The sequence below is a fragment of the Choloepus didactylus genome, chromosome 7, assembly GCF_015220235.1.
Source record: "Choloepus didactylus isolate mChoDid1 chromosome 7, mChoDid1.pri, whole genome shotgun sequence".
Taxonomy (NCBI): domain Eukaryota; kingdom Metazoa; phylum Chordata; class Mammalia; order Pilosa; family Megalonychidae; genus Choloepus; species Choloepus didactylus.
In genome coordinates this window covers 30,319,568-30,334,159 of record NC_051313.1, presented here as the reverse complement: position 1 = coordinate 30,334,159, position 14,592 = coordinate 30,319,568, and the positions used below count along the sequence as shown (strand labels likewise).

The window sequence follows — 14,592 nt, the reverse complement described above, 5'->3', positions numbered from 1 at the left end:
ACTATGTAATGGTACTGTGAACAATCGAATGTACAATTTGTTTTGCATGACTGCGTGGTATGTGACTGTATCTCAATAAAATGTAGATAAAAAATAAATAAATAAAAGCACCCAACTGGAAAAAAAAAAAAATCAATAATGCCTAGCACCATGGCTTTCAAGGACAAGTCTGCCAAACACATAGGCCTATATGCTCCATTTTACCTGAGTGTGTTTACTTTGTTACTCTGAGTGGACCACTACATCAAACATACATACAATCAAACACACAACTTTCCCCCAAATTACACATACTTTGTTTATATGTAGTTTCCCTAAGCAAAACATTTAAGAATAGAACACCATTTGGTACTTTGATTATGAAATGATTTGTGAAAGAAATGAAATTCTCTTAAGACTGTACTTAAGGGGGAACAGGCTGAGAAATACAAAAATCTGTGAGCACACAAACATACACATTCAACAGGATAAACTAAAGTCTGCCCAATCAGAAAACTCAAATGTCTAGAATTTGGGCATACTCAAACTTTGCACTTCATTTTATAAGAAAGAGGGACATAACACATAAAAAAGGAAGCAACGGAATGTATTCAGAAATCAAATTCTAGCATTTGCCATAGGATTAGTATGGATATGTTTGGCCTACTCCCCTATACATATTCTGATGATTTGGAGGTGATGAAGGACTCCAGTGTAATTTATGGATGGTACAGTTTAAAGTTAAGTATATTATTTTGGAAGGTGGAAAATTATTAATCCCTAAGGTAACCTGTAGTTAACTAAAATAACTCACTCTCCAACAACCTGAAATAAATAGAAATTTATCCTAATATTTCACTACAATTATCAATTGTTTAACAATTTAAATATTAGCAATGTATGGACCAAATTTTTTTACTTTCAAACCTCCTTAAACCTCAAGATAGAGATGGTGCATATAAATAAGGACATACAGATTAACAATTTTTAAAGTAATTAAAAATACATCTCCTTTACAATAAATAAGGTGGCACACAGTAGCTGAGTCTAAAATACCCAAATCCCAAGTATTACAGTTGATTAATAAGTGTTTTTTTCCCCATTATTCTAGGTCCTTTGGTAGGTTCAGCCCCCCTTTATATCTCAAAATGTCAGTAGTAAAAGAAATAGGACAAAAATTTTACATTATTCAATTTCACTATTTTTTTTTTTTAATTTTGTTGAAGTTTTGATAGGAAAGAAAGATGGAATCATTAATGAAATAAGGTTGAGACCTAAAAATGACAGTTGTTCCCTTCTGTAGTTTAATAAAAAGCTAAGAATAAAAGGTTTATTTTCTAAAATATTTGCCTTGATCTCAAATGTAAAGCATAACAACATACTGACTACAACTGGTGATCTCCAAAATGCAAAGGTGGTGTTTTGCAAAATTCATTTTGTGTTAATTGATTGGCTGCCAGAGAATATTTTCTAATGATATTTTAAAAGACATTAAGGATACAGGTCAATCTAAAAAAAAGCCTCTATGGCTCAGATCACATTTGAAATATAAATATAAAATCATTTTTAACTGTTTTTATTTACAAAAAAAAAAAAAATCCTGAATTCAGTTAGCTATTGCCTCCCCCTCTACTCAAGTGTTTACCTCCAAAATGGGGTAAGGATGCCAATTCTGACATACTTTATTAGCATCCTTTTCAGGATATAAACTTTCCGAGGTGAAAAAACAAGTACTAGTATGATATTAAAATTTTCCATTATTCACATCAATTCCATTTTATGGCATGGCATAATACTCAAGATTATTTGGATTCTCATAGATAATGAGTTGTTTTTTAAAAAAAAAATCATAAGATCAATTGAACGGGTAGAATAACAGCATTTTACCAGTCGCTCCCACCTGCTGCTCTCATTACTCTCTCTCACCACTCAGAAGCTAATTGGCTTTACAGACCCAGTTTATTCTTCATTCTCATCTCAAACTCAAGAGAGAAAAAATTTTAAGAAACAACCACAATTTTAAGAAAGTAGAGGGCAATTACTAATTAATTCAATTGAACAGATTACTTCAATCACATCCTGCTCGTGAACCTTCTTCCTGCATATCGCTTTTTAAGAAGTTTGCAATTAGAGGATGTCAAAGGATTTTCATAAACCAAACAACCAAAAGAAAAAATAAAACAGAGAGAATGAGAGAGGGAGGTGGATAAAAACTGAAAAACTTTCAACTTACTGACTTCAGGAATGGGGTTTAAGCAACAATCCAACTACGAAAGCAAGCAATCAAAGGAAAAATATGTAAAATAACCACAGCAGGTAATTTTCACACCAAAAATGGCAGTCTCTAAATTAATATAATCAAAATTCTTTAAAGTCTGGAAGTCTAAAGCTGTTCATAAAAACATGAAAATATTATGACATTTATCTGAGAATAAAAAAGAAAAGAGCTCCATTACAAATTTACCAAAGCCACAGTTACAAACTGTACAACCAATAAACCTAGAAGGTTTGGCAGTGTATTGGAGAGGCAGGCACCCAGATGGCAAGTAAAACATAGTTACAACAGGGAAAAACCAACAACCCTTTGACCTCTTGGGAACTAAATGGTGAAATGAGTAGGAAAGAAGGTAGACACAGGGAAAAGAGACCGGTAATCTTCCAGTGATACTGGGTGTCAACTCCTCCACCTATTAAATTAAAGAGCCTTACGCTGGGTAGAATTGAAGGTTCCTTCCAGCTCTAAACCTATAACACAAAAGGCAGTTCCTTTATGAGTTTTTGGAAAATTAATTAATAGGATACAATGCCTTTTGTGCTGATTAATAAAATATAAGAAATAAATTCAAATCACTAAATTATGACTAAAAGATTACATCCAAGCTACTGTATAATAGAACAGCAAAGTTGCAGTGTCACAAAAGACAAAGGAAAAAAAAAGCTACACGTGGCATATGCTAAGCTGAAACCCAGTTAGCCAACTGTTATGCTTTTTTATTTTAGGGTAACCGCTCTGGTTCAAAAACCCAAGTAAAAACCAAAACTGAATATTATGATGAAATGGTATCCAGGTAATTCAAACAAACCAATTAGTGAAAAATCAGTTGTATTTAATGTAGAGAAAATGACTAGATGATTGTTTGAAAATTTCACTGGTTTTTGGTATTATATGAACACATTCTGGTTTTAGATATAATAAAAGCAGAGTTAGTATAGATGACCGACCATAATACCTAGGAAACTAATTACCAATTACCTACCATTTGAAATGACAAAGAACATTTACATTTTAGAGAAGCGTTTTATATTTTTGTTTTTATATCAAAAATGTAAGTATATTATGAAATAATACAGTTTTTTGAAGCATTTGAAGGGAGACCCAAAAAGCATTTAAGAGTAATTTAACTCAGCTGAAATGATCACTAAACCAGAAGAGTAGAAAAATATAATTTCTCAAACATAGTTCCTGACTTTCTCTATTGTATACCAAAATTACTTGGTACTTCATCACCACCACTGCCACCATCATCTTCAATAAGTACTTATTCATACGAAGACTACATCAAATATAAGATACAGTCCCTACAGCTGAGGAGCTTACAGCCAAATCAGGGAAAGAAGGCATATTCATAAACACAATAAATAGCATTTGCAAATTTGTATTAAGTGTCAAATAAGAAGTATAAACAGAAAATGTTATAGGCATTCAGAGCAAAGGTAAGCCCAACAAGGGCAAGGCTGGTCCGGGGCAGTTTTAGGCTGATGGGGCCTAAACTGGGAATTAAAAGAAGATGAGGAACAAAGTGGGAGAACTTACACTTCGAGACTTCGAAGCCTACTATAAAGCCACAGTGGTCAAAACAGCATGGCATTGGCACAAAGACAGACATATTGATCAAGAGAATTGAACTGAGAGTTCAGACACAGACCCCCAGATCTATGGTCGACTGATTTTTGAAAAGTCCCCCAAATCCACTTAACTGGGACAGAACAGTCTCTTCAAAAAATGGGGCTGGGAGAACTGGATAGCCATAACCAAAAGAATGAAAGAGGATCCCTACCTCACACCCTATATAAAATTAACTGAAAGTAGATCAAAGACCTCAATATAAGAGACAGCACAATAAAACTCTTTGAAGATAATATAGGGAAACACTTTCAAGACCTAGTAATAGAAGGTACCTTCTTAGACCTTATACCCAAAGCACAAGCAACAAAAGAAAAAAATAGATAAATGGGAATTCCTCAAAATCAAAAGCTTCTGTGCCTCAAAAGACTTTGTCAAAAAGGTGAAGAGGCAGACCAACTCAATGGGAGAAAATATTTGGAAATCATATATCTGATGAGAGACTGATATCCTTTATATATAAAGAAATCCTACAACTCAGCAACAATAGTACAAACAGCCCAATTATAAAATGGGTGAAACATATGAAAAGGCATTTTTCTGAAGAGGAAATACAAATGGCTAAAAAACACATGAAAAAAATGTTCATCTTCACTAGCTATTAGGGAAATTGAAATCAAACCACAATGAAATACCATCTCACACCAATAAGAATGGCTGCCATTAAACAAAGAGGAAATAACAAAGGCTGGAGAGGATGTGGAGAAACAGGAACTCTTATTCAATGCTGGTGGGAATGTATAATGGTACAGCTGCTGCGGAAGACAGTTTGGTGGCTTCTCAGAAAACCCGATATTAAATTACCCTTCAATCTGGCAATTCCACTTCTCAATATATACAAAGAAGATTTGAAAGCAGTGACACTAACAGACATTTGTACACTGATGTTCACAGCGACATTGTTCACAATTGCCAAGAGAGGGAAACAATCCAAGTGTCCTTCAACCAGTTAGTGGATAAACAAAATGTGGTATACACATACGATGGAATACTATGCAGCAATAAGAAGGAACATGGTCCTGAAACATATGACAACATGGATGAACCTTATAAGTCAGACAAAAAAAGAGAGATATTGTATGTTACCTCTACTATGAACTCCCTGAACAATGTAAAATCAATGTCTTATAATGTAGAATATTGTCTAGTGATAGACAGAAGCCAGTGAAGGGGGAATGATAATCTAATACGTTCAGATATGTTAATGAGGGTGAATTCAAAAATATGGGAATGCATAGGGGTGATGATTGTTAACAGTATTATAAGTATCAGAGCTGCACCGAAGGCAAATAGGATTAAAAGGGGTTGTTTAAAGGCATATATTGCACAGATCAGCACTACAAATACAGATAGGTGTTTGCATGATATACTTCTAAGCTATGACACTAGTACAGAGAGTTGGCCACAGAATGGTATATGGGAAAAATCTACCTATTGCATACTGGGGACTATAATTAATAGGAATACCTTACTAGTACCACACAAATACTAGGGACAAATAATTAAGGGCTGAAAAGAGCTGTGGAATGTTTCGGGTCATAAGAATTGTTTAAAATGGAAAGTGATGAGGATTACACAACTAAGTAATGATAATATGAGATATGGATGGATTATTGTGGACAGAACATATGCCATGTGAACTTAGGAATGCCCTACTTTATAAGTCAAGCCCTTGATCTTGAGGCTTGCTCTTGTGAAACTTATGGTTGTAAAGGGGAAGCTAAGCCCACCTATAATTATGTCTAGGAGTCACCTCCAGGGAACCTCTTTTGTTGCTCAAATGTGGACTTTCTCTCTCTAAGCCTAACTCTGCAAATAAATTCAACACCCTCCCCCTCCACATGGGACAGTATATCCTGGCAACTAGGGACACAGATTCTGGGAATGAGCCTGACCCTAGCACTGAGGGGTTTAGAATGCCTTTTGGCCAAAAAGGTGAAAAGAAAGGCAACAAAATAAGGTTTCAGTGATTTCAAATAGAGTCAAGAGGCTGTGGAGGTTACTCCTATGCAAGTTTCAGCTAGATATGCCAAATGACCACAGTATGATAAGCCCAAGTCAGCAGTATTCCCCCAAATCCTAAAAAATACCTGGATCCCTATCTGAGACTCTATAAAAGTTTCACTCACTAAGTTTATTCTTCAGAAACTTAAATCCTCCAGAGACCTCCTATGCCAGCTAAATCCCCAAACTCAAAGGCAATAGCCTCTTCAAGAACATCAACCAGATGTGTTCCCTTTTCCCATAATGTCAACACCCTTTTTTCAACATGAACAAGTTAGGGTGGTCACTGCCTAGACATCCTTGAAGATCGGGAAAGAGATTAAACTAGAGGAAGGGGTATTTAACAAAGGGTTATGAATACTTAATCTATATAATTTGCTTTTTCTTAGTTGGTAGGACATTAGAATAGCTAGAAGAAAAGAACTGAAATGGTGGAACTATAACCCATAGCATTCTTTGAAATTTGCTCTATAGCTACTCGTTAAATTGTAATTTGAAAGTTATCACTTTTTGCTATATAAGTTACATTTCACAATAAGGAAATAACTGAAACTATGGTACTGTAACTCATAACATTTTTGGAAATTTCCTATATAACTACTTATTAAATCGTACTTTGAAAGTTATTACCTTTTTGCATATATATTTCACAATAAGGAAATAACTGAAAATGTGGAACTGTAACCCATAACATTCTTTGAAATTTGCTAACTACTTGTTAAATTGCACTTGGAAAGTTATCACTTCTATGTATATATGTTATATTCCACAATAAAAATATAAAAAAATTAAGAAGAAGAAGAGGACTCGATGCCAAGCACAGAGAACACAAAGAAACTATTTTCTGCTCTTTGGAAGATTATACTCTGTCTCCTACTATAGTTATGCTTGTCACTGGACTGAATTGTATCAAAGGTACAATCAGTCAAAGAGGCATTTGAAGATCAACTAACATAACAGGATATTAAAAGGGAAGTTTCTATTGAGAACAAGGACAACACAAATGACAGTCCAAAGCAGGTACGGACCATTTTCAAAATTTTCAAAGGAGGCAGTCCAAAGAGAGGAATGCTGAGATGTGTTTCCTCCTATCTCAAAACTAGTGGGAGAGATGTCAAGGAGATTATGGCGGGGGTGGGGTGGGGTGGGAATTTCCTTGGGGAGAGCTTTGGTAATGAGTGCCCTTGGCTTAAAGGGCAAGGGTGGAGGTGGAGGCTTGTCCTTCACCTAAAGCCTAGGGTAAGAGGTTTTGATGGGACCACTTGAAGAGCTTGATATATGTCTTATACACTTTGAAGAACACACTACACTGGCATCAGATTTATCACTGGAAAATCTAAAGGACAAGAAGCTGGCTAAAGAGGCAAGTGAGAGCAAAAGAGATGACTGAATTGGAACCACTTCTAGAGTTTGGGCCAAGAATGAGTGTTTCCTATGGTCCAGATGTGGGCTCTGTGGAGGAGACACAGAGCAAGCAAGGGTGGGGTCACATGGGTCCATCCAAGAGGCCAACCCGGAGCATGAAGAGACCTGGGCAAAATGACGATGATGGTACAGCCAGATCCTAGAGGCCGAGGAAGCCAGATCCTAGAGGCTGAGGAAGGAGTAACCAGTCAGCCAGAATACATGGGTGTGCATTCTCATTGTCAAGGTTTTTGAGGTGGGAAATCTTGAGCAATGGAGGTGGAGGATGGGGAATCCATAAGGGAAAGAATGAGCTTTAAACATCTGCCAAGTTTACAAAAGCACTGAAGCTAGATCACCATGCATTAATCAAGTAAAAGTTTGCAGCTCCTCTTTCCTCTTTCTCCTTCTTCCTTGTCCCATCTTGGAGGGGGTTGCAAACCAGGTGAGTCAGGAGAAGGAATATAACATCCAGGTGAGAAGAAAGAAGTCAATGATGTCCCTCTTCCCCAATTATTGTTGTTCCTCTTGCAACAGGCAGAGCTGGAGAGTGACAGTGGGGGAATAAGATTCATCTTTAAATCAGGTTTGATCTGGAATTATTTCTTATTGATAGTGGACATTTTAATTACTAAAGTGAGACTTTTGTGACTTACGGTTACCGAAGAATGACTTGTATCATCTAAGAGTAACCACAAAGTCAAGTTTATCCACAGGCAGGGGAAGAACCAGACCCACAGAGTATACTGAAAGGGTCATTGAGTGACAAAAATAAAGCTATTTTATAATTACATCCCACAAGTCCTGCTTTTCAACCTAGTACAGCATGGAGTCAGCACAGTGGCGAGTACAGAAGTACACAAATGTGATCTTATAAAGAGTAACTCAATCCAGCCAGCTGCTCTATCGTGAGATGGTGCAACCATCAACAATTCCAGAAATTTGCCACAACATGACTTAAGAATATTCATTCTTAAAACTTGACACAAGCAACCTTATTAAATTCAGTTTTATTGAAATACATTCACACACCATACAATCATCCATGATATACAATCCACTGTCCACAGTATGATAACATAGTCATGCATTCATCACCACAATCTATCTCTGAACATTTTCCTTACATCAGAAAGAACCAGAACAAGAATAAAAAATACAAGTGAAAAAAGAACACCCAATTAGATGGCTTTTTAATTAAAAATATATCGAGCCTTGCTATGTGCAAAATTACAATACAGATTACTTTCATCCTTATCCTTTCATAGCCAGCCAAATCTCTGAAAAAGGCATAAGGTATTTTCAGTACTGTACCACAACAATGAAGATTAAGTGAAATTTTAAACTCTGCTATTCAAAGAGGAGAAAAGTTACTGTATACATTTTAAAAGAGCTTAGGAGAAGACCCTCAAAAGAAATGCAAGACCTTATAATGCTACTAAATGCAGATCTATTTATTTTTAAAGGGGAGGAATATTTTTAATAGATTATTACATTGATTTGGAAGCTGTACGTACCCCCAGAAAAGGCCATGTTCTTTTAACCTCTTCCTGTGGGTGCAGACCTATTGTGGGTGGGACCTTTTGGTTAGGTTATTTCAATTGAGATGTGACCCATCCCATTCAAGCTGGGATGTAATCGTTCTACTAGAGTCCTTTAAGAGAGGATAAAAGACAGAAAAGCCCAGAAAGCCCCAGAGAAGCTGAGAGACAAGGAGACACCCACAGAAGCTGAGAGAGGAAGCCACTGAAGCCAGAAGCTGAAAGCAATGAAATCTGGGAGAGAAGGACCAACAGACTCTGGCCATGTGCCTTCCCGTGTGACAGAGATGTCCCAGATGCCAGCAGACTTTCTTCAGAAAATCAATCTCCTGTTGATGCCTTAATTTGGACATTTCACAGCCTAAGAACTGTAAAATTGTAAGTTAATATATTCCTTGTAAAAGCCAGTCCATTTCTGGTGTATTGCATTCCGGCAGCTTTATCAAACCAAAACAGTTTTCCAGTATTTTACTACTACTTTATGTTTGTTGGCATATAATGTCTCTTCTTAGTGACAGCTTTCACTATTAAGAGCCTATGTGCCACCACAACCCTCTGAGACGGATATCATTATCTCTGTTTTAAAGATTAGGAAACTGAGGCTCAGAGCTTAGTGACTTGCTCAAGATAAACTACTAGTAAGTGATGGAGCTGGAGTTTAAACTCAAGACAGTGTGTCAGATTCCCGGGGCATGCTCTTAATTACACTGCTAACCATATAGGGCTGCCAAGAGTTGAGTTCGATTGACTCGTTTTCATAAAATAAATTAAATCTTATTTTAATGGTTATCTTTATAATGTGAGTGTAATTTTAAAATATAAGCTATTTTCAAGTTCCAGCTCATATTTCTATGAACATACCTCTGCTGGTATTAATCAATAGATAAACTTTTCACGTGAAAAATTCTATATAGCAGATTAGTAGTAAAGTTTCTAACAATCAATATATTATGCATGAGCCATTCATATGGTTGTAGCATTTACAATAATTTTATGTGACTGTAAAATTTGACAGTTTCCAAAGGTACATGTGATGGTTAGGTTCATGTGTCAACTTGGCCAGGTGATGGTGCCCAGGTGTCTAGTCAAGCAAGCACTGGCATAATTGTTACTGCAAGGACATTTGTGGCTGTTTAATAAACCAGAAGGAAGGTTTATTAAATTATCAGTCAATTGATTGCATCTGTGGCTGATTACATCAACGAAGGGCGTGTCTTCTGCAATGAGAGAATTCAATCAGCTAGATTAACCTAATCAGATGAAGACTGTTAAGGGAGAAGAGAGAGAACCTTTCCTGCTTCAGTTAGCCTCTCCTGGGGAGTTCATCAAAGACCTTCATTGGAGTTGCCCCTCACTGCCTGCCCTACAGAATTTGGACTTGTGCATCCCCTAGTTGCATGAGACACTTATATAAAATCTCATATTTACAGACAGCTCTTGTTGGTTCTGTTTCCCTGAAGAACCCTAACTAATACAGTACATAAGGGAAACAAGTCATGTATGTTTTCCGGAGCTCAGGGGTATTGGCTGCAACAGAGTCCTGACTATCAGATTGTTTTATTCTCAGGCCTTATCTCAGTAATAAAGACAAGAGATAGGGGTGGGAGAAACTGCAGATATTTCAGTTTAAGCCAGTGGTCCTCAATCTGGGACAATTTTGCCCCCGAAGGGTTGTGACAATGTCTGGAGACATTTTTATTGTTATGACTATGATGGTGGTAGGCAGGGGTCGGGAGTGAGTGTGCTACTGACATCTACCGGGTCATGCCAGGGATGCTGTTAAACATCCTATAATGCACAGGACATTCCCCGCAAGGAATAGTCCAGTCTAAAATGTCAATAGCGCTGAGGTTGAGAATCCCTGGTCTAAGGGATTAACTGTCTGAGGCACTTAGCAGAAGAAGAGGCAAGAGTGTTTAGAGACTGTAACTATAAACATTAAATCAGAAAGAGCCCAAGCAACATTCAGTGAAGATTGGGGTGCAGCCCTTAAGCAGTGATAAGAGCACTGGCAGGGAGAAGCCTCCTGTCTTGTTACATTTGAGATGTGATAGTGACTTTGATTCAATACCTCTACCTTTGCCAGTTGTCTTATTTTTTTTTTTCTGATCATAGAAGAAGAAACAGAAAAAGCATAAATAAAAAGAAAAAAGTTTAACGAAGAGAAGAGAAACACCTTTTCTGACACAGTATACAGTTCCTCTATCAACTTATTAAGTGTTCCAATTACAGCAGGGCTCTCAAGGGCTACAATCCAAAATAAGAGCAATTAATGTTGTGGACACACCATAAAAGAAAATCAGAATAAATAAACTTTCACATGCTTCATTCTGGACATCAGCATTCTGAAGACCCAACTCTATTTCAGGAGGCGTAGCCTTTAGCCCCTTAATGGATATAGTACACCACTGTCATTCCTTCTTAGACTCTAGGAGCTCCTCCGCCACAAGAAGACAGTAAAAACTGGACACACAGCAACCAACAAAACGGAGCTGACACAAAGCAAACAAACACAAAACTTCACAGAACACTGCCTTGCTTTGCACAGCTGAGTTTTACTGTTAGGTATTTGCACCTTTTTCTTTGCCCTTCCATTTATCCCTCATTCCTTGGTTCTTTCATGTTTTTTTTTTCTCTCCACCTGATCTCATTCACTAAAATCTTCTTCTGATCTCTTTTTATTCTTTATTCACTCCCATTTTCTTCTTTTCCTCTCTTCCAAATACAATGTGTTATTTTACCCTCTCAAAAATGCCAGATAGCAATGGAATTATATGACAATATTGGCGTTTAAGGAGTCAGACATTAGAAGTTACCGAGTAATAAATTCCACAAGACCCACCTCTCTTCCATACACCACCACTCCTAACAAGTGGTTAGCAGATTCAGCTTAAACATGTGCAAGTCTATCACCCACTCCCTTTGAGAAACCTCAAAGTGCTTCTTCTCACTTGATGGCAATGCCAGATTGCCAGTGATATCTAAACAGGCAATTTACTTGATCCGAATGGCTCTTGCCTCACAGATATCAACCCTTTTTCATTATCTGTGAACATTTACTAAATTAGAAAAAAGCTCACTGGTTTAGGTAGGGTCCTAAATTACAGCTGGCCAAATATGCAGGCTATTTGCTCTTTGAAAATTATCTTTTGATAGAATGCAACACTTATCTAAATGCAGACCCAGTGTGATTCATCTAATAAACCTTGTTTAACATTTTGTCAGGTTGAGGAATGACTCATTAAATCCCCAAAATGGCACGCAAGGTATGTTTTATCCTCCTATATTTCTTGGAAAGTTTATTCTTTCCCGAGCTACGTGTACACTGATTTACTTGGTGGATTCCTGGTTATCTTAGGTAAATACGGTACTATACTTCACACAGTGCAGTGTAATGCCTCGTGCAGTCTTAGCAGGTGCAAAAGTCATTTATTATTAAGGATTAAAGGCAGTAAATCCTAATTTTGTTCCGTGCTAGCTTACCCTCAAAGTACAAAGGGTGCAAATCCCATACACCTAGCTGGGCCGTTGAGCTACCTAATTTAAATTAACCTCGCCAGCTCTGCACCCACGTCTGAATGGTTCTTGGAGTAAGTCTCCGGCTGTTGCTTTCCCCGAGGAGCCCCTTTCAATCAGCCCCGGGCCCTCCGCCGCGCCCCTTACCTTGGTGAGTTGAGCGATTTTCTTGCTCATTTTCAGGTGCAGGTCCTGGCTGTAATCCATGCAGTGCCCCGCCTGCTGCACGGCGGCCGGCGTGGACGCGAACTTGGCCGCCCCTGCCGCGGAGCCGCCGTAATAGTGCTGCTGCCAGCTCATGCCCGGGGTCGCCATCTTCCCGACAGACCCCGGCCGGGACACCTGTCCCCGCGCTCAGGAGGCGGTCCACGGAGCAACGGCGTCTGGAAGCAAGAGCCGGGGCGGACGCTTCCGAACCCGACCCCTGGCGCCCGCCAGCCTCGGCCGCGGTCACCCCCTTACAGGGACGGGGCGGCCCCGCCGGCCCGAGGCCGCGAGCGACGCCAGCGCGGGGCAGACCCCGCGGCCCGGCCCGCTCCTCAGCCCGCGCCTGGAGGAGGCGTCGCGGGCAGCGCGGCCCCGCGGGTCCCGCTCGCAGCCAGCACCGGGGACCCGGTGAGACAGGCGCCGCCGGGGCTGCGGAGGGAGGAGGAGGCGGGCCGGGCTGCGGCGGGGGAAGGCGGGGACGTGGAGGAGGACGCGGGAGCCGTGGAGCCGCCGTTACCAGGGCGCGCGGGGACGGCGACGTCATTTCGCCGCAGCCCAGCCCCGCCCCGCGCTACCGCCTCGCGACCCCGCAGCCCCGTGGCCAGTGAGGGCGCCTCGCGGGGGCGCGCCGGGACTTCGGGACCTCCCCTGAGGCCGGGACCCTGAGTCGGGACGATGGGCTCCGTGGGCCGCCCGCGCGGCCTTTTGTAAATACTGGAGCCAGAGAAGATGGGGCCCTGGTCACCTTGTGTTTGTAGCACGCGTGCGGGTTTGCAGAGCGTTTCCACGTGCGTGCTGGCGTGCAGGGCCCAGGTGGCTGTTCCCCAGAAGAGCAAGCGGTAAGCTCACAATTGAGCTCCCTCCCAACCATGGCCTCGAAACCGGAGATGTAGCTAGTGAAAAACAGGGGGAATCTGATAATCCCCGTCCTGACTCTTAATTCACTCTCAAACAAGTGTGATCGTTGCGGTATCTTAGACCGACCTATTATGTGCGGGCTACTTGCCCGCATTAATCGCGAAGTGTCTATGTGTGAAGAGAGCCCACGTCTTCCTTCAATTGGTATAGCAAGCACTGCACTCCTGCTTTTCCCGAGTCTAATGGAGCCCGAAACATAAATGAGCTCTGGTTGGCTGCAGCCCAATACAGTAGGATTGGAGTGAAAGTAACGGGACAAAAACAGAAGACGGAGCAAGACACCAGCAAGCATCTGAAAGATTTGCCATTGCTTGTGCATTTACACCTTCCTAAATGTATCAGTTCCTACTGATTTTCTCTTAACATCTCCACTCCTGCAGGTCAAGCGATTTTTTAAACTTCTGTCATGAACTAAATGAGTCGTTTTAGGATAATCTTAACAAAAACTAAAAATATAGAATTGCTTGCTTTTAAAAATCTGGTGTCCATGAAGTTTTGCAGTACTGAATTTCTCCGCTTCATAATATCCAATCTCTCTTTAGCATGCAACTGTCTGTCATGTAAATCTGAGAATGTTTACAGAAACAACTGAGGCCAAGTTAACATAATAAAATGCCCGAATGTTACAAAATCTAAACCAACAAGGTGAAGGTTGAATAGTATCTTGAAATGCTTCCAGAACTGTTGGAATTCCAGAAAGGAAGCCTGAAAATTGGCTACATTGTTTCCCAGCTGTTAGGTACTCATTCCCCCTCTCTAAATAGCCTTTTCAGGAAAAAAAAACTTGTCTATTTCCAAGGTTTTGAATGGAGCAGATGGCCAGAAACAAATATCATGCAAATTTTGCTCCCTTCTTAAGCACGAATGATTAAATAAAATTAAAGAGAACTAGGAACTAGTGTTATTTCATCAAATTCTAGGCATGGAAGATTCACAATCATTTTAGAGCTCTCACGTCCTTTACATTCTAAGCAGAAAATATGCTCAAAAGCTTCGTGAGGGGTAAGTGGAAACGTACTTTTTGCATGATTTTTCTATAAACCTATAACTTCTTTAATAAAAAACAACTCATTAGATTTTTATATCCAAGTCTTGCCAGGGCAAAGAAAGTGTTTCTAT

The 14,592-nt window shown here is 39.6% G+C and overlaps 1 protein-coding gene across 4 annotated transcripts in view; it reads right to left on the bottom strand.

Annotated features, from left to right (window-relative positions):
- The window catches only part of FAM184A (family with sequence similarity 184 member A), a 159,719-nt gene extending 146,656 nt beyond the window's left edge, over positions 1 to 13,063 (bottom strand). For 2 of the 4 annotated variants that reach the window (XM_037843919.1, XM_037843920.1), the window contains exon 1: positions 12,496 to 13,061. In XM_037843919.1, the coding sequence (XP_037699847.1) occupies positions 12,496 to 12,663 (168 nt within the window). In that variant the 5' untranslated portion in view covers positions 12,664 to 13,061. Of the gene's footprint in view, positions 1 to 12,495 lie in introns of all 4 variants that reach the window. The other 2 variants (XR_005217983.1, XM_037843921.1) reach the window with 2 other exon arrangements.
- Between the last annotated feature and the right edge of the window lie 1,529 nt (positions 13,064 to 14,592).